This window comes from Talpa europaea, assembly GCF_964194135.1.
Source record: "Talpa europaea genome assembly, chromosome: 1".
Lineage (NCBI taxonomy): Eukaryota > Metazoa > Chordata > Mammalia > Eulipotyphla > Talpidae > Talpa > Talpa europaea.
In genome coordinates this window covers 99,840,028-99,862,373 of record NC_140073.1, presented here as the reverse complement: position 1 = coordinate 99,862,373, position 22,346 = coordinate 99,840,028, and the positions used below count along the sequence as shown (strand labels likewise).

The window sequence follows — 22,346 nt, the reverse complement described above, 5'->3', positions numbered from 1 at the left end:
CTATCTTAGTCTTAGAAATTAAAATATTAATAAACTAGCTCTTTTAATGCATAATTTTTAATTGAAAAAAAGCTTATATGAATCAAGTATTATAAATTATATTTACTTTTCTTGAAGTTTATTGAGAAAAATACTTTTTTCCCCTTACCCATAATTATATTGTCTGCTCAATGAATTAAAGCTGTAGTGTAAGTTTCAGATTTCCATAGCAATCCATTTCTCATTTTCTCAAGTCCAGGAGTCAAAAGGCATTGTATGTTGCCCAATATATGCAATTCCCTTAGAAACTACTTTACAGTTGTGAAGGGAAAAATTATGACATAATTAACTAATTATGTTACTATATTTGTTTGCTTAATTTTGGGTACAAACGTGTTCTATTCCTTGGTTGACATGGGTATATTTTCCTAAGAATAAAAACATAGCTATGTAAAAATTACAACTGGGTATAAAGAGATAAATTGATCACATACTTTAAATCGTGGCTAAAAGTTGATTTGATTATTATTAAGACATTTTAAAAACCGAATGCAGATGCCTTTATAGACTCTTTTATTAGTCTCTCTATTCTACTCCAAGTGTCATGAATGTCATTTTTATATTTTTCAATTTATGTGATGCATGCTGCCTTATGCCTAAGAGCATAATAGAAAAATGAAAACCAAAACTAATCAAAATCTTGCCATGCTGGGGAATATAAAATTGTTTTTGATGGTTTCCTTCTTAGTGGTTTAACACCTAAAAATGCATTACCACAAATATTGTTTCTATTGACTTGATTAGACATCTCAGCAAAAAATTCTCATTTTATCCAGAATTAATTTTTAAAATTATTTTTAACATAATTCCTGAAAGGAATGAGTGTGTATATATAATTTTAAACATGTAAATATGAACTGTATTCATTATTTTCTGACTCAATCTTGCCTTATATATAATCTTTACTTTTCATAGCTGATTATTTGTTTAGTCACTTACAAAGTATGGTTAATTAAGAGGCAAATTTTAGAGAATGACAACCCTGCATTCAAATCATAGTTCTTTTGTTCCTTATTGCGTCTGTACTTCAGGAAATTATTTAACCATACTGGGCCAGAATACCCTCAGTTGTAATGTAAAGTCAACAATACTTAACCATATTGGAGCAAAATGTTGTAAAGATTAAGGTAGATAAAATATTTTCAATGCCTGGAGTAAACCACAGTGCTTAGAACTTAGAATATAGCTGTCATCCATTTTGATAGCAGGAGTAATATTTGTAGTAACCATTAAATGCAATGCTCATTAGACTCCTTGCTCCAGGTTAGTAATCATAACATTAAATGTGACTCTAGAACTTTCGATTGCTTTTAATTGATTGGAGTTAGTTTCCTTAATCTTCATAATTAAAGATTTTTTTCTTTCCAAAAGGAAAAATGGTAAAACAGTTATCTTAATAGGATTATTTTTTTAGAGGATACCTTTTCTATATCTGAATATATTATCTTGTGCTATAAGTAAGTTAATATAACAATGTACACTATTTGTATTGGTTCACATATGAACATCAGACTTAGAATGAATCTATGCACTGAGCAGTATCATTTCTTTAATATATTACCATGATGCTGATGTATGTATTTCCATCAGTATATCCAGAATGAAAAATCCCAAATATACACAAAAGTAGATACAATAATGTACACATCATCAACTTTTGAAATTATCATATAGTCAGTATGTTTTACAGAGACCGCTTTCTCCCTATCCCTTCCCATAACTTATTGAAGCAAATCTTATGCATCTTATTTTATGTGTAAATATTTCCTCCTTTTCTATCTCTAAAAAGTAAGGGCTCTTGTCTAAGAGTGCTAAAGTACCATTATCACCCTTTAAAATACATGATATTATTAAACTTCAGTCCCTCTTCCAACTTTTCAATTGTCATAATTTTCTGTGGAGCTTGTTTATTTGAATCAGTAGATAAAACCCACACTCGAATTTTTTCATATATATTTTAAGGCTTTTAATCTTCCCACAGATATTTTACTTCCTAAAATTTGTTGATGAAACTAGGTAATTTGTAGAATTTCCTACAGACTAGATATTGCTGTGTAGTTTAATAATCACTTCTCATTCTATTTTTCCTGTAAAGTTACAGTAATTAAGTCTAGATGTTTAATCAAATCCAGGTTTGACTTTTTTTGGTGATTCAGATATATAACTCTTTATATATTTATAGATACAACTATAAATCTATATGTATTTAAAATTGAAGTTATTAAAGTTAATAATATGAAAGCTATCCTGAAGGCCATCAACTGTTATAATTTTAAAAATGTCTAAAGTTTGTGCCTGCTTTATAAATTTTTAAGTAGTTTGTGCCTACTTTATAAATTTTTAAGTGACTATGAATTTACCAATGTATTGATCACTTTTGTTTATTTTGTTGGTAATAATATATTATTTCTATAAAATCTCCATTAAAAGGGAATGCAGTGGTGTCTTTTGAAAGAAGAGGATGTTATTCCCCACATCAGGGCAATGGAAGGCCGTAGAGGACGACCACCAAACCCAGATAGACAGCGAGCAAGAGAAGAATCTAGGATGAGGCGTCGCAAGGGTCGACCTCCAAATGTTGGCAATGCTGAATTTCTAGATAATACAGATGCCAAATTACTAAGAAAACTGCAAGCCCAAGGTAAGAAACAGTGTACCAGAAATTTAGTAATCACACTAAAAAGTACTAGGTTTCTTGACTTATAGTGGTTGACACTGCTCTCAATGCCTAAAAAGTGAATGTTTGTGTTAGAATTAAAATGGTAACTGAAATTCTTTGATTAGGTAAGCTTCTTTCAAGACCCATACCTGTGAATACATCATATCCTGTGTGTTTAGGATTACAAAGGTGGGTAATACGCTTTAAGGCTTGCACAGAAAGGGAATGAACCAGCACTTGGCACATGCCTTAAGGTTGTGCCAACCTTCTGGAAATTCTCATTTTAACAGCTCCCGATTCCTTGAGGTGGTACAAGGGATTACTCCAAAATATGTGGATCTGTGGAGTAAATTGGAGTAAATTGAACTCCAATTACTGGTAAGTAACCCCAGTCTTTTAGTTTAAACTTTTAGTAAACTAAAAGACAACAGTTGTCTTTTAGTTTAAACTAATGTTTAAAATGTCCAACTGCTTTTTTTTAAAGATTTATTCATTTATGCATACAACTACTGGGGTACAGGCCAGAGGTGCAGGAGGTGAGAGGATTCACCAGAGACAGAGTGGGGAACAGAACAGGCAGATTGACTGAAATACACTGCTGAGGGGAGCAGCAGGTGAGTCAGGAGAGGTCTGCTGAGCCATGTGCGTAGCCCCCTGGCCAGGGGATCGATCTCATGCTGCAGTGGCTGCGGATAGAATCATAGGTTGCATCTTAACCCCTTGCGCCACCAGGGAGGCCCTAAAATGCCCAACTAATGTTTAAATCAAAAATAGTTATTTTAACATTACCAGTAAGTATCTATTTAATAAGCAGTCAAGTGACAATAATTACCTCAAATGTATTTTTGATTCAAAACTATAAATTATCAACATGAAGTCCCATGTTATGTCTGACACAGAAAAAGCTGACCAAAATAAAATAGTTCTGCTGTGAATTTAAGTTACTAGTTACAAATATGAAGCCTCCTACAGCTGTTTGAATGTATTTTAATATCTATGTTGGTGTATTATGATTCACAAGCATATATATATTACATATGTATGTCTTGAATATCTAATACAAATAATCACTGGTATGAATAGTATCCAAAATGTCAACTTATTATTTGCAAAATTAAATTTTGTTTAACAAAACAGACATTAATCATTCAACTTTTACTCCATGTTTATAGCCTATACGTTTCAAATTGGTTTGTATTCTGTTAGAGTTCTTGCTGTATATATACATACATACATATATGTAAACCTGTATTTCAATGTAAAAATAAAGATTGAATAATAAAAATTGACTTAAAAGGCTAACACAATTTTACTTTGTTTCATGGGCATTTTCTGGAGGAGAAGCCTGACTGATTTCTATTATAAATACCGTCATAATATTGATTTCTTTGTAACTGCTTTGCTTTTATTATAAGACACATATCCATGACAAAAGCTCATAGAACAGAATGCTTTCAAATAAAAGACACTCATTCTACTCTCTTTAAAAGACACTCAGAAATGGAATCATTAATAGCAGTTTTCCAGTTAGTCTATCCAGAAATGTTTGCATACACTCCTATACACATACTCATATGTGTATAAAAAATTTATGTATACATCTGTACATAATATATTCTTTTTGATTTCTAAAATAAAAAATACTATCCAGCTTGAAATTTTTCTGCTTAATTTATCTTGAGCATCTTTCCATATTGTACTTATAAATCAACTTTATGCTCTTAATGGCTGAATATTAAGTAACAGTCTGTGTATGGCATTTACTAGTCTTCATTTATTCAGCCTCTTTTGATAACTGTTTCAGCTATTTCTTGATCTTTACTATAAAAAACAATGCTGAGATATGACTATCTGAGGTATCAGTATCAGCAGTATAAAATCCTAGGATAGTATCTCTGAATCAAAGGCTGTGTGTATTTTTCAGTTTGAGGAGACAGCAGGTAAAAAGGTCTCCAAAAAGTTTGCACCAATTCATACTTCCACCAGTGGCATGTATGTTAACTGCCTGGCATATAACTTAATGTTATATAATTGTTTCTCTGCCTTAGTATTTTAAATATTTTTTAATATAATTTGACTTGGTTTCTATTAAGGTTTTCATCTGCACTGAATATTTACTAGTGAAGGTTTAAAAAAACAAATATATTAACAGACATAAATGTATATGATGAGTTTTTAAATTAGTATTTTCAGTAAACCACTGACTTTGCTGAAGAACGTATGATACTGGGGAATGTGCATTACTTGCTTAAAATTAAAGAATTTGAAATTTACTGATTCCCAGAGGTTTGAGTCTTCATGCATGTTTTGCATAGCTTATACAAATATCATTGGTATGAATAGTATCTAAAATATCAACTTATCATTTGCAAAAATTAAATTTTATTTCACAGACATTAATCATTCAACTTGTACTCTATATTTTACAGCCTACAGGTTTCAGATTAGTTTGTATTCTGTTAGAGTTCTTTCTTATTATATTATGTTGCTTTTTGTGTACATAATGTTCTTCTTAGCTTGTATATGAATATTAAACATGTAAAAATATATAAGTTTATTACTACTTATAAGTATATGGAATATAATATGCATGTTTTTTCTTGAGAAAGAATGGTTATAGGAATTAATCACTTTATTATCCTAGTTTTTAAAAAGATTTATTTATTTATGCATACAAGAACTGGGGTGTAGACCAGAGGTGCGGGGGTGTGAGGATTCACCGGAGAGAGTGGGGAGCAGAACAGGTATATCTAGTGAAATACACTGCTGAGGGGAGCAGTGGGCGAGACAGGGGAGGTCTTCTGTGCCATGTGGGTTGCTTCCTGGCCTTCTGGGGATAGAACTCGTGCTGCAGTGCCTGGCAATAGCTTGATAGCGCTGTCTTTAACCCGTGCGCCACCAGTCAGGCCCTATTATCCTATTTATTTCTGAAAGACATCTTATTAAAGGCTGGAGTTATGTGAGGGGATTTAGAAGATTCTGCTATGTGTTATCTCACTGTGATTCAACTAGAATGAAAAGCTGAACATAATTTAAAGAAAAGTTCATAATCCTAAAATAAATGTACATCCAAGCATTATGAAATGAAAATGCTCTAATTTCTCAGAGAATACAAATAAGAATCTGAGATATGAAAAAAAATTAACCTATATAAGTAAACCTGTGTGTACTTCGCTAGTATTATTAATATCTCAAGTTTTCTAAAATATTAAGTAGCACCTGTCTGTTTCATATAGCACAGAATGTAAGATGCCATAGCCTGTCAATACATACTGTCCTTCAGGTATATTATTATTATCAATTATTTTTATCAATGCAAGCCAGTTGTTAGCTTTTTATTTCTCAGAGGACTTAGTAAACAGGACATCCTTTATATGACTCAGAAAATTTTGATAATATTTATAACCTAATGTTGAAAATTATTGGAAAAATACTTTAGTATCAGCTACCATTAAAATTTTTCATTAACATTTTCAGTTTATTAGATAAAATTAGACCCTTTTACTTCCAATTCCCTTTTTTTCTCTCTTGATAATAGAGAATCAGGCATAGTAAACAACTTCATCTCAGCTATCACGTTGACATAAAGTTAAGTTCTCCTCTAAAACCTCAAGGCTTTCTGATTTCTTAAAAATCCTAGAGGAATTTGGAAGTTGTACCATATATATCGTGAGTCCAAAAGACCTAGTTTTAGATCTTGCCTCTGCTATTATCAGCCTTAATTACTTTATTTGTTAGTTGGTCATAATGCTACCTATCTCATGAAGTTGCTATGAAGATTAAATAAGATTGTGTGAATTTAATACAGTTCAATAAATGGTTGATATTATTAGAGCACAAATGATTCACATGTTACCCAATCATATTTTTTATTGATGAATATAATATATAGGTTTTAAAAAAACTCTTCTACTACAGAGTTTAAAACAATGTGTACAGTAAAGCAGTCTTTTCTAAAGTGATATACCACTTTAATAGAAGTATACTTACCAAATTAGCCAGCAGAAAAAAGCATGACATTACATGCTTTCTGTTACCTAGTGCCACAGTGATGCTGGGAAAGAGCCAACCACAAACCCTCAGTGGTGTACTAAGCATTAATTGTTTGTACAGATAGAATCAGCTGGAGCTAAGTTAGGCATCTCTGTTGATGTCAGCTGGACTTGTTCAGATGTGTGGAGTCAGCTAGCTGCAAGTATCCCACACTCCAGCAGTCTAGCCCAAACATGTCCTCATGGTAATGGGCAAAGCACAGGAGAAAAGTTGAAAGCATACAAAAACACTTGCATCACTACTGCTAACATCCTTTTGGCCAAAGAAGATCACGTGGCTCAGAAACATGGAAGTAGAAAATATTTTCCACCTCTTCATGAGAGGAACAGCAACATCACATAACAAATTGCATGGGTAGAGACACAAATGTAGATTTGGGCCATTAATTATGGCAACCTAACATGGCTTCATACATTTGTCCTTAAAAACTTATGAGAAATAGGTTGTCTTTAAAACTCATTAACATTCTATGATGTTTTTATTTAGGAGATTTAATCCCTTTCCTTCATAAAAAAAAAATCACTAGATTCAGGAACTTTTCCTTTATTCAGATGAATGAAATACTAAGCTTGGGGAACTTTGTGTTAGCTTATTTGGATTTTTAAAATATATTTCATTACTTTTAAGAGTGAAGCTACATATTAACAGCTACTTTCATACTAGGTAGAAATTACATGAAATGTGAAAAAATTTACTTAAACTAGTCTCTGTGTTGAGAATTAAGAGAAGCATCATTTAATATAGGATTCCTATTTGATGAAATAGTTTAGACGCTCCTAGGAAAAATGTACACGACATCTGCCACATCATTCTCCAACATGGTATCTAGCCTTAGGAAATTTTCTTAAAAATGACATTCTTTATTATGATGTCAATTTCACATGTCATTATTTTTTAAGTTAGCAGTTCTCTAAAGTTATTAATAATATGCTTTGAAATTTTTTGTTTTTCAGAAATAGCCAGGCAAGCAGCCCAAATAAAGCTTTTAAGAAAACTTCAAAAGCAAGAACAGGCTCGGGTTGCCAAAGAAGCTAAAAAACAACAAGGTGAGTGATTTAAATGAAAACATAAACTTCCAAAGTAAGTATGGGAGAATTCACAGGAGACTTCTCATTTCCTTTCTGATGTCTATGCTTTGGTTTTTCATCATAGCAATAATGGCTGCTGAGGAGAAGCGAAAGCAAAAAGAACAGATAAAGATTATGAAACAACAGGTACGTTTATGCATTGGACCTGATTTTTAGAACATGCATTATTTTAACATCTATTTGTGTGTTATAAATACATATTCATTTTCATTTTATTTCATTTTTAAAGTTTTTATTTCATTTTGATTTTTGAAATGACTGTATTTCACTTTAATGTTATATGACTTATTTAGAAAGCTTTCATCTTATACTAGTTAAAATTCACGTCATTTTTAAGCCAAGTCTTCTACTTCCAAGTTTTTAAGGAAATGATTACTAAGCAGTAAATTTGTATAAGTATTTTTAACATCCTGATAGACTATGAACATAAGTTATCTTCGTAAACAACATTCAAAGTATAATCTATCAGTAAATAAAGGACATTACTAATATTTTTAAATTTTATAAGAAAAGTTTGTTGTTCTAAAATATGTAAGATACTAGTGAAAAATTAATTTCAAAATCTATAGGATAGTTTTTCCCCCATATACTTCTGGATAATTTCATAATTACTGAAAAATGACTGGTGCAAATAATGAAGGCATTATTTCAGCATTCCCAGGATTCTCTGTTATAATATTATAACAATATTCCTCCTTGATGTAGTTTTAAAAATTAAGTATAGGTAGATGAAGTGATTTTAATATTCATATTGGCAAAGTATGTCATGACAAGATATGTATCGTTTTTTTAATGATGCATGAATTACTCTCTTCATGTAACCATTAAAACAGAAAGGAAATGGAAGAAACTACTATCTTTAAACATTTTTAAACAAGTAATCATTTCTGAGTGTGAAATGAAGTCAATTGTGTTCTTATAGAAATAACTGCTAATAAACAGATTGGGTTGGATTTGATGTTATTGCTAAGTAAGTTTCCTTCTAGTATTAACTAAAGCAGTATAATTAAAAAGTTGATATAGAATTTGGATTTAGAATTTAGAGTTTGTAGTCAGGTAGCCTAGAGTTAATTTATTTCATTGATGTAACATTGGTTTGTATTGTTGTGTATAGTTTAAAGATCTAGGATCATGACTAGAGTTAAATATTAACTCTGTTACATAGTAATTTTGTGAACTTAGATGAGTTAATTAACCTCTAAATTGCTATTTCCTCTATTATAAAAGAAAATAACTACATTTTTTGAAGCTTTTTGAGATTGAATGTAAAGTACCAGCCACAGTGCCTGGCACAAAACAAATGTTCATTTTTTAAAAGATAGATATAAAACACCAAATGTATGCTAGTCTTTTACTATAACTTAGTCATTGTAAACTTGTATTCCTTTCTCAGTTTCTTAAGAGTGACCACTAAAGATATTAGCAGTCTTTTATTAGACATTAGTCTAATAATAAATGCATTTATTAAAGTAAAGGTTTACTGCATGTTACCCATATAGGTAAAACAAGTTCATATTTCATTTTAAATGAAATAGTATTGTTTCTGTTGCACATTTTTATAGCTTATGTACTTTCCTAATGGCTAGAGAGTGATCCATCAAATGCCAGCAACACTCTAAATTCAGCTTTGTGATTTCTTAGTCTTCAAGTGGCTGCAAGCTAAGTGTACATAGTCTTTGTTGCTTATCAGTAAAGCGTTGAGTTCCAAGGTTCCAGCAACATTAATGCAAATAAGCTGATCTTAGAGAGTCATCAAGATATTTATCTGAGGCTAGTCTCAAAGTACCACCTGACTTTCCTTATTGCCTAAGTATACCTTACATCTACTCACATAGTGGGAAACATAATACTTATTTTAAAGTAAGCATTAGATCTAGAAAAGAAAGTTGCACGTACTCATCCTCTGGGTTATTTTTTCCACCTAGTAGTCCAAACATATCTCCAGAGTATCCCAGGCAATTTTCTGTAGCTCTCAGAAACATTGTTATGAAGCAGAAGGAGCAAAGGCTTTGTAATCTGACCAGAGCTCCATATTTACTATCAATATTTTTTTTTAGCAAAATATTTACCCTCCAACAACTTTACTTTTTTTCTTAATTAAAAAGAAGACAATTTCAATTCATATGTTGTTTTATTTTATGAAAAATACGATATTTGTATAAAGTGTTCAGTGATATTTGATATAAAGTTCAGTGATTGGGTGCTGAATATTATAAGGTTAACTATATTATAATAATTTATAAATAAGATTTATCTCCACTAATGCTAATCACAGAATGACAAAATATGTGTACATATATAAAAATCACTCTGTACTATTAAAAACAAGCACTAGAGTGAATGTATTTACTTCCAAGATTCCATAACTATCTCTGTGCTTAAGAGAATAATGAATGACTTATTAACTTGAGAACACATCACTTTATATCCTTGTGATTGACAAAAGCAGAAAAATTAAATCAATAGTATGCTTAACTTGGATTCCAGCTCTAAAGAAATAATTGCTTCAAATATACATCAAGTACAACCTTATCAAAAACTTGGAAATGAAACAAAAGATTTATCTGGGTTTTTATTTTTTGCAAGCTATAATTAATACTCCAAACCAAGACAGGAACATCAACAGCAAAATAATAGAATGTGATCAATCTTCTTAAATAAAAGTAATAATTCTAGAAATTTCATTTATATTGTAGTAGACCTCTGCAAGGAATTAGCATCGTGTTCGAAAAAGAAATGTTTAAAAACATATTAAAATATAGCTACAAAAGTTGCAGCAAACATTCAGAAATTGGAGTGAGAATTGTAATATACAGCAGCATAAAATGTGTTGGGCTGGAAATCCTAGCTTAAATACAATTTGCAAGTACAAAAATTTCAGTGTTTTTTTTGAAAACTGCATTTTTTCTCCTCAGTACCAATTTTGAGCTTTCAAAGGGATTTATGAACATGAAATTGTTAATGATGTGCACATAGCATGAGACAATTTTTTAAAATCAAAATGTAAAGTCTTATCACACCTTAGATCACTTAAATTCTAAAACAATAACAAGTACATTAAATTTGTAAACACCAGTTATTTCATGAAAATCTCTAGAATGTCAATATATAAAATCCCTAGAATGTCAACATTTCCTAGAATGTCAACATATAATTAATCTATTTTTAAATAATGTTAGGTTATTTCTGAATTTGGCTTATTGTAGTTAAAAGCAATGTCATATTGTCATGTTATTCATGTGAATTTTAAAAATTTAAAAATTGTGAATTAAAAAATTGTCTTATGGAAATTGTTGTTTATCCATTACTATTCTTTGTCACTATATATATTTCTAAACATTTTTAGTAAGTTGTCAGTGGCATTTAACATTAGTTGAATAGATTGCATATTTATCACCACAATAAATGTATTTAGCATCTATTGCCAAGTGTCGTTAGAAAAATTGTTTTTATTGTGATGAAAACTTTTTAAGATCTACTCTCAGCAAATGTGCAATGCAATATTAACTATAGTTACCCTACTGTACATTACATTCCCCCTACTTATTTTATAACTTCTGATATACTATTTTTCTACTATAATGTCCTACATTTATTTCAATTATTTCAAAGTAAGTAGTATTTATATTTCAACTATTTATAATACTCTGCAGGCTTAAATGAATTTAATCAAATTATTTTATCTGGTTTCTGTACACTTTCTTAGCATTTGTATTTTGCAGATTGTTTTGAGATTCTATAAAATTATATTAAAACTTGAATATATATTTGTAATGTTAAAGTTAATAATTATTTTATATTCAACATGGACAACTTTTGGTGATTCTATACTTCTATCTTAATTTATTCGATTCCTCTTAAATACTTTTCACCTAGAAATTTAGTTTATCAACAAAATTATCTTAATTTTCCCTACAGGAAAAAATTAAGAGAATACAACAAATCAGAATGGAAAAAGAACTTCGAGCCCAGCAAATTCTAGAGGTAGCATTCTTAAATTTGATATAACTAAAATAAAATAGTTATACATTTTACAATCCAAAAAAAAAAAATTCATGTATATTTTCTCACACTTACATAGATTACTGTGTCCATGAAATTCTTTTTAAACACAATGCGTAGAGTAAGACCTTAACTAGCAATCTCTAATCCTAACAGTAAAAACCCAAGAAAAAAGACAAATGAAGTAACAGGGAAACTTCTAAGTTGCCAATATAGTTGTTTTGAAATTCACGTGTTAAAACTTGTATTCTTTACTTTCAGGAAAGTTATTAGGACTTATAGTCAGATATTTGCTTTTAATTTAAACATTTTAAATTTAGAAATAAAACGTTTTAAAAGCAAAAGTAAAACTTAAATGTCAAAACATTTATTTAATTTAAGCTTGGTTTTCTGGTTTCTTCTATGCTCTTCTTCCCAGCAAGTTGATAGAATAGGGCCAGAGGACATAATTTGGCAACAGCAGAAGTAATAACCAAAGATAGCTAGGAAAAATACAGAGATGCTCCAACCAACATATACAGGAATTCAAAATCCTTTCAACAATGTGTAATCTTTTTGTTGAATAGCTAGCAATTTTCAATACCTTGATAGCCAAACAACATTATTGTTTTGAACTCTGCAGTATAACATCAGTTGTTCAGAATAAAGTCATCAAGAAAAAATCAAATTATGTTTAGTGTACTATGTATAGTAGGCATGTGTCTCAAAATTGTTTCCATCCAAAACAGTGAAAATGAACTTTTCATGTTTAAAATTATTATAACCACTCAGTTATTCAATAAACTATTTATTTGCTATATAGAACACTTGTTCCCTGAGGGCTTCAGACAGCTGAGGTTTTTTTTTGTTGTAGATTTTTCTTTCTAAAGATATACATATGTTCTCTTATCTATTTCAAACCCCTCTCTCCCACTGAAAATATCTTTGTCTCACAGTGAATTGACAGTACCTACCAGATACTTATAAAACTACTGGATAATGACTTTTAAGTAAAAAGAGCTCAAATTTAGTAGTGTTATCTTGATATGTACTCCATGAAATATTTTGAGATTCCATTGTATTTTTTAAAACTTTGAATTTAATGCATGTATACAGCCATGAAAAATTAGATTTATTATGTTTCTTAATATTTAAATCAACTGAATAAGGGATTTCTTTAGTTCATATTTTAAAAGTATTAAAAACATAATGTCAAATATAGTGGACATATGCATTTGTATTACTGATTTAAACTAAGTTATTTATTAGTTAAAATCTATCCTGTAAAAATTATTTTACAGTCATCTTTACTTTTGAAAAGCAGGAAAAAAAAACCATGACAAAATAATTTTTCCTGCGATTAAGGTTTACGGTAAAATAAACTCAGTTATTTCAAACTTTTAAGTTTGAACAAGAAAAACTAACTTTTTAAAAATGTATCTCAATGTTGACCTATCGATTAGAAATGAAATTAGTATGTTAAATACAATATAAATTGGTCGAAAATCTGTTATTGTCTACATATATGTTACATATTGTTTTGTACCTGTGAGGCATGTAGCTCCATTTCAAGTCTGAGATTATTTTCAAGTTGTAGTGGTACTGTTGCATGACTTTGAGACCTGTTTTGCATGCACAGGCTAAAAAGAAAAAGAAGGAAGAAGCGGCAAATGCCAAATTATTGGAGGCCGAGAAACGAATAAAGGTTAGTTTAGATGAGAATCAGAGTTTTTATTTTTCCAAAATAAAAACTATGATTTTATAACAGTATCAATTATATGAACAATAGCTGTACTCAAAATATGACCATCTAAAAAAATATTTAGCACAGATCCAACATGTGTATAATGTGTGCTTTTATTGTATGTATATGGTGTATATATATATTTTTATTTCATTATACAGGTTTCATGTGATTCTTTGAGCTCTTTAAATAGCTGAAAATCAGAAATGGAAACTATTACATAAAACCTGTATATACTTTTGCTGAATAAGAATGATCTCCCCAAAGCTGTTTTATGTCGTTATGTTTATGTTTCAAACTGTGTCTCAAATCTGATTCTCCTTTTAAATTAGAACTTTTGTTAATATTCAGCCCTTGTCTTAACTCTTAAAAATGAAAAGCCTACAGAAACATAAACTTGTATTTACCAATAATAAAATTAGCCATTACTAATTACTGTAACTTCAAGTGTTTGGGAATGTTTTGATTTTTATTTTGTTGCATGAAGCATAAAAGAGTTGGGGACCCCTGTGTACCCTCCCCCACCCTCACAACATTTTATGATTATCACTAAACAGTTATCAGAAAAGTGAAAGTAAAGCTTTTACTTTTTCTGGTAATTGATTACTGAAAAAAGTCAGCTGAATGATCCCCCTGGTTCTGGAAAGAGCCACAACTATATCTTATAATGCCCTGAAGTATATATTTTCTACATAGGTTCTCTTTATTTGTTCTTTAGATTTCTACTCTTTTTAGTGCTGCCTTTAATATTAATTTCATCTGGATTTTATCTTTTAAAAAAATATTTAAATTGGTGACTTTCATAGAATTGTTTGCATTAAGCCCTGCACCTTTGGGATGGTGCCCTGAATCTTAGGTGAACATGAAACTGATCCCATGGTCTTGTGTCACATTTATTCATACAGAATATATAGAAATTATACAAATGTTAATTACAGAGTTTGTATGGACATTTATGTTCAGAATGAAATCAATTCAATCAGCTAGATTTGAAGATTTTGCCATAATGTATTAAATAAAATAAATATGCCATTTGTATCTAATACACTCTAATCATCTATCCAATTGGTTCAGTGAATATGCCTTTGTAGTGTGCTGTTAGGTCATTGCATTTTAATTTGAAATGTTTACTGTTATGCTGTTTTTGTATAGGTATTGGAAGCAAATGAAATTGCATTTACAAATAGAAGAGATTTAATATTTGCAATTTCAAATGGTTTACCCTAACAGAAGACTAGAATATCAGAAAAGGAGTCTTTAATACTAGTAACATGTTCTGAATCTTACCCAAAAATCATAAATTAAAAGTTTCTTATTTTTAAGGAAAAAGAAATGAGAAGACAACAAGCTGTTCTTCTGAAACATCAGGTCTGTATACATATAGTTTTACAATTTTTGAAATGTGCATTTTATTTTTCTTAAATCGGGGGAAAATCTTCCAAATATTTTCTTAAAAATTTCCAATAAGATTCCTGCTTAAGTTTTTCCTTCATCTTACAGTTTATTGCCTTGCTTTGGTATTGGTGTCTTTTGGGGGGTTTAAAAATTGGTTTCATGACTCTGTGATTTCTGTTTCATAATGTTGTGCCAACTCTTTCTACCAGGAGTTGGAGAGGCATAGACTAGATATGGTATGGGTATGTTTATTTTTGTACATCTAACACCGCATTGTGATTTGGTTGTGATATGGTTGTCATAGCAATGCATAAAGTGTAGCACTGGCTGCTGTCATATTACATACTGCTGCATGGCTTTACAGCACAGTGCATTGCATACATCTGCTTGTCTGTCTATAAAGAAATATGATACATCTCCAAGATTTGAATGTATAAGCCTCATTGAATGTATAAGCCTCATCTGAGGCTACTCTAAAATTTTACATTACTGATGTCACAATGAAAGCTGGATCTCTATACAGTTAGATACAATTATGAGCCATATTCTCCCATCATTCTAGATGCAAAACTGCCATTGAATACAATGGGAATTTTGAGTTAGGTGATGAGAGGATATGAAATATATTTTAGTGTTATAGACAAATTTTAGAAATATCCCTTTGGGGGAACCAAATATACCGTAAAGATTTGATTAAATATTACAATATGTGAGTTTTTCACTTTAAAATGAGATTATCAAACTGAGCTAGTTCTTACTTTATTTTATATTGTACCTTTTTGCCCTTGGTGCAGCTTTTGTGACTTTAATGGCTCATCAAGAGGTAGACATCAGTAAATAGGAATATACCATTTCATTGGTGTTGGTATATGAACCACAACTAGTTTGACAAAATTGGTATAAAGCCATTAGAAAAGCTTTCAAATTTATTGGTGGCTTATTGGATTTACAAAATGACAGTATACTTGAAATAAAAATGACTAATTCTAAAACTGTGAAGTGTAGTGATTATAATTCAATTTTCTGCCTGATCTAAAAATTTATGAACAATAAAACCTTTAGTTTAATTGGCTACAGTGAGAATTTGTGGTTTTTCTAATAGCAGATGTAAGGTAACTGACCTGTTCCAGCCAACCATTATGCTTTTTGTTCTGCCAGCTTTTGAAGGAGCATCACAACTGACCATAAGTAAATCTTGTATGCTTCTGTTTACACTGTCTCCATGTTCATTGCTTTACCTTTTTGCTTTTGATTGTTCTTGTATTTGCTTTCTAAACCTAAACTAAAACATGCACAGACTGGCCATTTTTGTCTTATATCTAGTATTTACTGTGACTTGTCTATAAATGCTAAACATGCTATACTGGATTTTTTTGTTTTTCTATTTGAAAATTAAACTATTAACTATGGTTGAGTTATTTTCCTAATTTTATCTGGCCTAATAGGAACGAGAGAGAAGGCGACAACATATGATGCTTATGAAAGCTATGGAAGCTCGCAAAAAAGCAGAAGTAAGTATATATTTCTAGGAAGATATTACCTTCTCATAAATTAGTATTTTTTTCTTAAGACTTTGGCTCTTCTAAATATAAATTTTTCAGCGTACCATTTACTGGCTTTCTTAAAGATTGGAGATAGTTACTAAGTGTTAGTACATAAAAGAATGTAGGAAGAGTTCCAATCTGTGTGTTAATTTTCTTGGCTAAGCTTTTAAAGTTATCTTTTAATGTAGTAAGTGGCATTCGCTGGGTAGATGTAGCTATTTATTACTGTAACCAAAGTTCCACAATATTACAACATGCGTAGACAAGTCCTTTGTTGTCATTGTTCAAACACTAACCAGTTTAACCATGGACTTCTCCCCTCAAAATTATTCTGTGTAGCATTATACATTTAAAACTAGACCTGAGTATTTCCCTTAAAATAGACTTTTAATAGATTTTTCACAATATGAAAATCATTGATGTGAGTCCAAATGAACTATAATTCAAAATAAACTTTGAAATTTAATAGAAATAAGTTAAAGACTAAATGTATGTTACAAAAGAATGTGTTCTTCATTAAAACAATTGAATTGGAGTTATGACCAATAGAAACAGGGCTTTGGAGTTTGAGATACTCAGATTCCTATGGTGGCTCTGAAACAACTTGCTTTACTTCTTTAAGATAAAGTTTTCTACCTCCTAGAATTATAGGATCATCAAATGAGATGAGCATTTAATATATGAGAATTAATGAAAATGACACTCTTTAACCTTGTATTTCAGTATTTGGGCTTCAGCTCTGGCTTAAACTATCATGTAGAGATTTCTGATGTGTAGAGACACTATTTGTATTGTTTAGGAATGTTGATGTTGTAACCAAGTTACCTGGATTTGAATTCTAGTTTCAATACTTTGCAGTGATATTACCTTGGACAAGTTACTCAGCCTCTCTGTGATTCTATTTTCATCTAAAAAGAAAAGATGATTCTAATTCCTATCTCATAGGGTTTGTCGTGACAATTATAAATGGGTGTGCATCTGTATGTCTACAAAGTTCTTGGTACAATGTCTGGCATCACATAGTGCTTAAAGTCGCTTTTTACTCTACATGTGTTTGCTATATAGAGTGACCTAGTAAGATGTATAGCCAGGGTTGGGAACTAATAACATCAATAACCTCTAAAGCCTCTCCTAGTAATCTCTTTCTGTGACTCTCCTAAACTTTATGTAAGTTTTGCCCTGATGTCTTTATTGTTATCTTCTTCCCCAACCCCCAAAATTATCCAGGTTCATTGATACCCTCTACATCTAACATAATGGCATCTATATGTGCATTTGTAATGATGGTCTCTGAAAAGTGACAGTGAGGGAAAGAGAGGTAATAAATTCCACGAATTGGTATCACTTCTATTTCTGTTCCCTTCTGAAAGCAATCTAGTGCAGAAGAGTAGAGGAAGAAGTTAATTAAAATCCTAAAAGCTTAACCTGGTTTCTACCTATCTGGAGAAAAAGGAACTGAGGGCACAACTGAGGAAGTAACTAAGGAAAAAAGATCTGGAAATTCCCTCATAAAAAAAGTTCTTCCCCACCAACTGTGTTTCTTACCAGAAGGACTAAGAACCAAGTCTTATCATTCTGACTTTTTTCTGGTAGGGAGGAAAGCTAAAAGAGATTATCTCCAGACAAGCTAGTATTTAGTAAAAGGGGACACCCAAGAAAATTGTGACAATAAGGCCATTTGAGGGAGTGAATGCCCAGGATAAGAAGCCCAAAAGTGTAAAAGACCATGATTTATCCACTGGTATATCCTATTTGTTCCGCACGGGCTGGGACGAGAATGAGTAAAGTTGCTGAAGAGAGGTAGATAGGATCTAGGTTGAGTGGGAAGTAGATGCCACAGGATAAATGAAGATAATTAAAATTAAATGGACCTTTGACTAGAAGGAGTAAATAAGATACAGTGATTCCAATAAAGTTTAGAAAGGGATATTAGAAGCCAGACACAGTGCACTGTGTGCACTCATGCATGCAGGGGGCACGTTCTCTCTCTCTCTCTCTCTTTCTCTCTCTCTCTCTCATGCGCCCTCTCGCTCTCTTTCTCTCATTATAAGGCATATGCTTTTACTAATAATCCATACCTAAGCTTGTACTTCATTGAGTATTATCAAAATATTCCTATATGTACTTGTCCATCGTGTTATACAAGATACAACAATCTTGATTACAAGATACAACTATGTTATACCAATAATGGGCATATCTTGGCTTCCTATTATGTTTCCTATTACCTTATAATAACCAAAATCTGTATTTTTTTCTATTTCTATTAAAAGAGCAAGTGTTATTGTGAAGTTAAGGCCATGTGATACTTAGGCAGGACCAGTTCAAAATTCTGAATCAGACTATGTGCGACCCTTGATTCAAAACTTTAATATCTTTAGACATTTAGTTAGTAGAATATTAAGAAAAATAGGATGGGTGTTCCCTTAGATATTTAATTATTAGACTATTGAGAAAGAAAAATAGGCTAGACAAAATACAAATGTAATTTTTGAAAAGTTACGAGTTTGAAAAATTGCTGTGACCTTTTTGATTGAAAAATCTATAATATGAAATTATTCCAAGAATCTCTCCATATCCAGATCCAGCGAAGCAACTAGGTAGCACAAGTACATTTTTGTGATTGTTTATGTACACTCTAATGATTTAATGCTTTGATTTAGTAAAAACTCAATATCTTTTTACTAAAAAGAAATCCCAAGTTATATTGATTCTCTAATTTAGAGAATCTATAATTAGTAATATGAATCTATAATTAGTAAAAATATTAGATTTATATTAGATTTATACAAATATTAGATTTATACAAATATTAGATTTATACAAATTACCCCACTTGTTATTATCCTATTAATTTTAAAGTGTCCTTAGTATATCATATAGCATATGTACAAAAAGTAAAGCATAGTCTTTAGCCTCAGGAATAAAAGGGCTTATTTCTGAGTATAACTCAAACAGTATGAAACACATCTACTTTCATCATGGGAAATTTAAGGTTGGTTTAAGCAACATGAGAAAACAGCGCAAAATCTCCTGTTTCATTTATTAAAACTTTATACTTGCCTCTAATTTACAATCACATTACTCATATTAACTGTGAATAATCAGCCATAGTAATTGTAACAGAGTCTTTTGTGTTTCCCCAAGGATCAATAAACTACAAAAGGTTGTTAAACATGCATCTATTGCAGAATGACTATATCAGCATTTTAGGAGACAAATCCATAAAAAGAAGAGAGTAGTTGAGGTTTCAGAAGTCTTTTAATAAGCAATCTGAAAGCAGAAAAAATATATATACCCCCCGACCAATGATGCAAGTCATAAGAATATTTTATAATCCTGTATTTACACCGTTACTTAGTGAAAAATAAACAGTAAAATTGCACATGTAGACAGTTTTGCTTAAGCAAATCCATTCTCAGTTGAAGACATAGTAAATATACAACACATTTATATTTCATAAAATATAATTATATTTGAGCTTATGATGAACTTTATTTCAATTTTACAATTAAATTACCTTTAAAAAACAAATGTAAAGTGATTTTATTGTAACACTATAATAAAATGATAAATGTCATAACAAAACTGATTTGGAGAAGATTATTATCAATTTAACTTAGATACAATTAAAATCTCTAATTATTTCATGCAAGAATTAACAATTTTTATTTTAATTTAATGTTAATTTTGTATGACAGTAGTCTATCAATACACAATACTTAAAGATATTTAATATAAAGTACTATTGTGTATACTATTTTAATTCTAAGATAATAACTAGGTTTTTTTCTTTTTGAATATTCTTTTTATAGCTATAAATATAATAAAAATAATGTATTTTATTAAAAATATAAAGTATCAGGTTTCTTCAATCATGTGATTCATAATTTTTTAATTTGTGTAAACTTAATTTCCATAATAGTTTTTTTAAGATTTTTTTTTATGTTCTCCATGCAATTGCACCCCTCTTGTTTTGACCCCAATCTCTCATCTTCCTGCGCCCCCTCATAGTGTTTCTCTGGTTTATAGTTGAATTTCCATAATATTTTATATGTAAAAATATACTCAAAAAATTGCCCGATTGTTCTCACATTCAATATGTGACCATAGACAGTATCATTTTTATTGTTTATATCTGTCTTCTATAAATGTATTATTAATCTTATTTACACTTTTATCCTTCCTGCACCTTAAGGTAAACCCATATTTTAAATTATATTTATGTGTTTGAAATTATATTTATGTGTTTGAAATTTAAATACAACTTGCTGTCAAAAACATGTATTCTTCTAATTATGCATAGAACAAACACCTAAGAGAGCCAGTGGAATCATAAATGCCAAAAACAGAGGTATCTTTGGAATGTGGTCCCTTAAAAATGCCCTGTTTTACAATCTTAGAAGTTGTAAAACTTTACAGTAACAGGATACTCTACCACATTCATTCTTTGGTTTTTAGACTTCTAGTATTCTAAACTGAAATAAATATTTCATATATTTGTTACTATATCTGGAAGTACTTTCATGTATGTTTTTAGAGTTCATAAATTAACTTGCCAGGTGAGTAGTGCATATGCTATCAAAAGATGTTTCAACTGTGAATGACAATTTAAATAACCTTTTGCCTAATGTATTAGTAATATTTTGATATAGAAAATTTCACTACTATAATTAAAATGATAAAAGATGTTTTAATGTAAATGACATACTGAAAATTCACATTTACTCTTAAAATTCTATATCTAGAACACTGTGAGGAGAGAGAAGGAAAAGAATTTGGAATGAGCATATTAATTTGCTTGTAGTTATGTATTGTTAGTGTACAGTATAGCTAAAAGCTATAATTTGTAGCCTTTTGTAGACAGTCTAAGTTTTTGCCCTGAAATTTAGCCAATAGTAATGTAAAATGTTTCAACATTCCTCTCATATTAACATAGATTTAATAAGTCATGTCTCTGGTAGGCCAAAGATCTGTTATAAGCAATTACAGATTTTTTTTTTTTTTTAGTGTCAGTAATACCATAGCTTCTTTGTCATTTCCCTCCCACAATGTCTGTGTGAATCAGTAACCAAGAAATTGAGAAACTATGTAAAAACAAAGAGTAATTTAGGCATATCATATAAAGAGGCCTTCATGATCTGGCCCTCTGACTTTCATAATACTACTACTCAATCTGTAACCCACTCTCCAGAACTGAAACTATGAAGAGTTCCTCAAACATGCCGTGCTTCCTCAACTCTCTGCCTGAAATACCCTCCACTTTTCTCTGTCTTCCTCCTTTTCATGTCCTCCAGCAGCAGTTAGTATGCTGTCTTACCAGTGGTGCTTGAAATGGAGAGGGTAGGCTTTGGCAAATGCTAACAATAGTATGGAAACAATAAGTGCTATGTTAAAACTATAGATTGGGACTGTAGAATTAAGAGAAGTGGTCATAGGGAGGAGGTGGTAGTGTAATTAGGATTTAGATATACACAATAGGAATAGTGGTCATCCTGATTGGAATTCACCAATATAAGGAGAGAAGGGAATAAAAGATGTTCATAAGGAATAGCAAATAGTTTGATGAGTCTGTGATGCATATAAAAGTGGAAGATAAGTTTGGAAAAGGCTAGTCCTGAATTTAAAAGAAGCGGGATGTTATTTTGATAAAGAATAAATAAAATTGAATATAGAAAATTGAAAGATTTTTAGTTTAGGAAACGACATGATCAGCCTTAAAGTAGCAAATCCATCAGCATATGTTGGATGTATGAGATGAAGCAGGTCCTTAAATAACATTAGTTTGTTCGACATTGTTTCATTTTAATGTTGATAAGGGAAAAAAAAAATGATTCCCAACT

At 30.6% G+C, this 22,346-nt stretch overlaps 1 protein-coding gene across 4 annotated transcripts in view; it reads left to right on the top strand.

The window, feature by feature from the left end:
• Nucleotides 1–22,346, top strand: part of BAZ2B (bromodomain adjacent to zinc finger domain 2B) — a gene marked incomplete at its 5' end in the record, with an annotated part of 102,514 nt that overhangs the window by 44,671 nt on the left and 35,497 nt on the right. For 2 of the 4 annotated variants that reach the window (XM_084235176.1, XM_084235177.1), the window contains 8 exons: nt 2,470–2,680; nt 7,705–7,797; nt 7,904–7,965; nt 11,758–11,823; nt 13,460–13,525; nt 14,888–14,932; nt 15,169–15,195; nt 16,405–16,470. In XM_084235176.1, the coding sequence (XP_084091302.1) occupies nt 2,470–2,680; nt 7,705–7,797; nt 7,904–7,965; nt 11,758–11,823; nt 13,460–13,525; nt 14,888–14,932; nt 15,169–15,195; nt 16,405–16,470 (636 nt within the window). The remainder of the gene's footprint in view (nt 1–2,469; nt 2,681–7,704; nt 7,798–7,903; nt 7,966–11,757; nt 11,824–13,459; nt 13,526–14,887; nt 14,933–15,168; nt 15,196–16,404; nt 16,471–22,346) is intronic. The other 2 variants (XM_084235178.1, XM_084235175.1) reach the window with 1 other exon arrangement.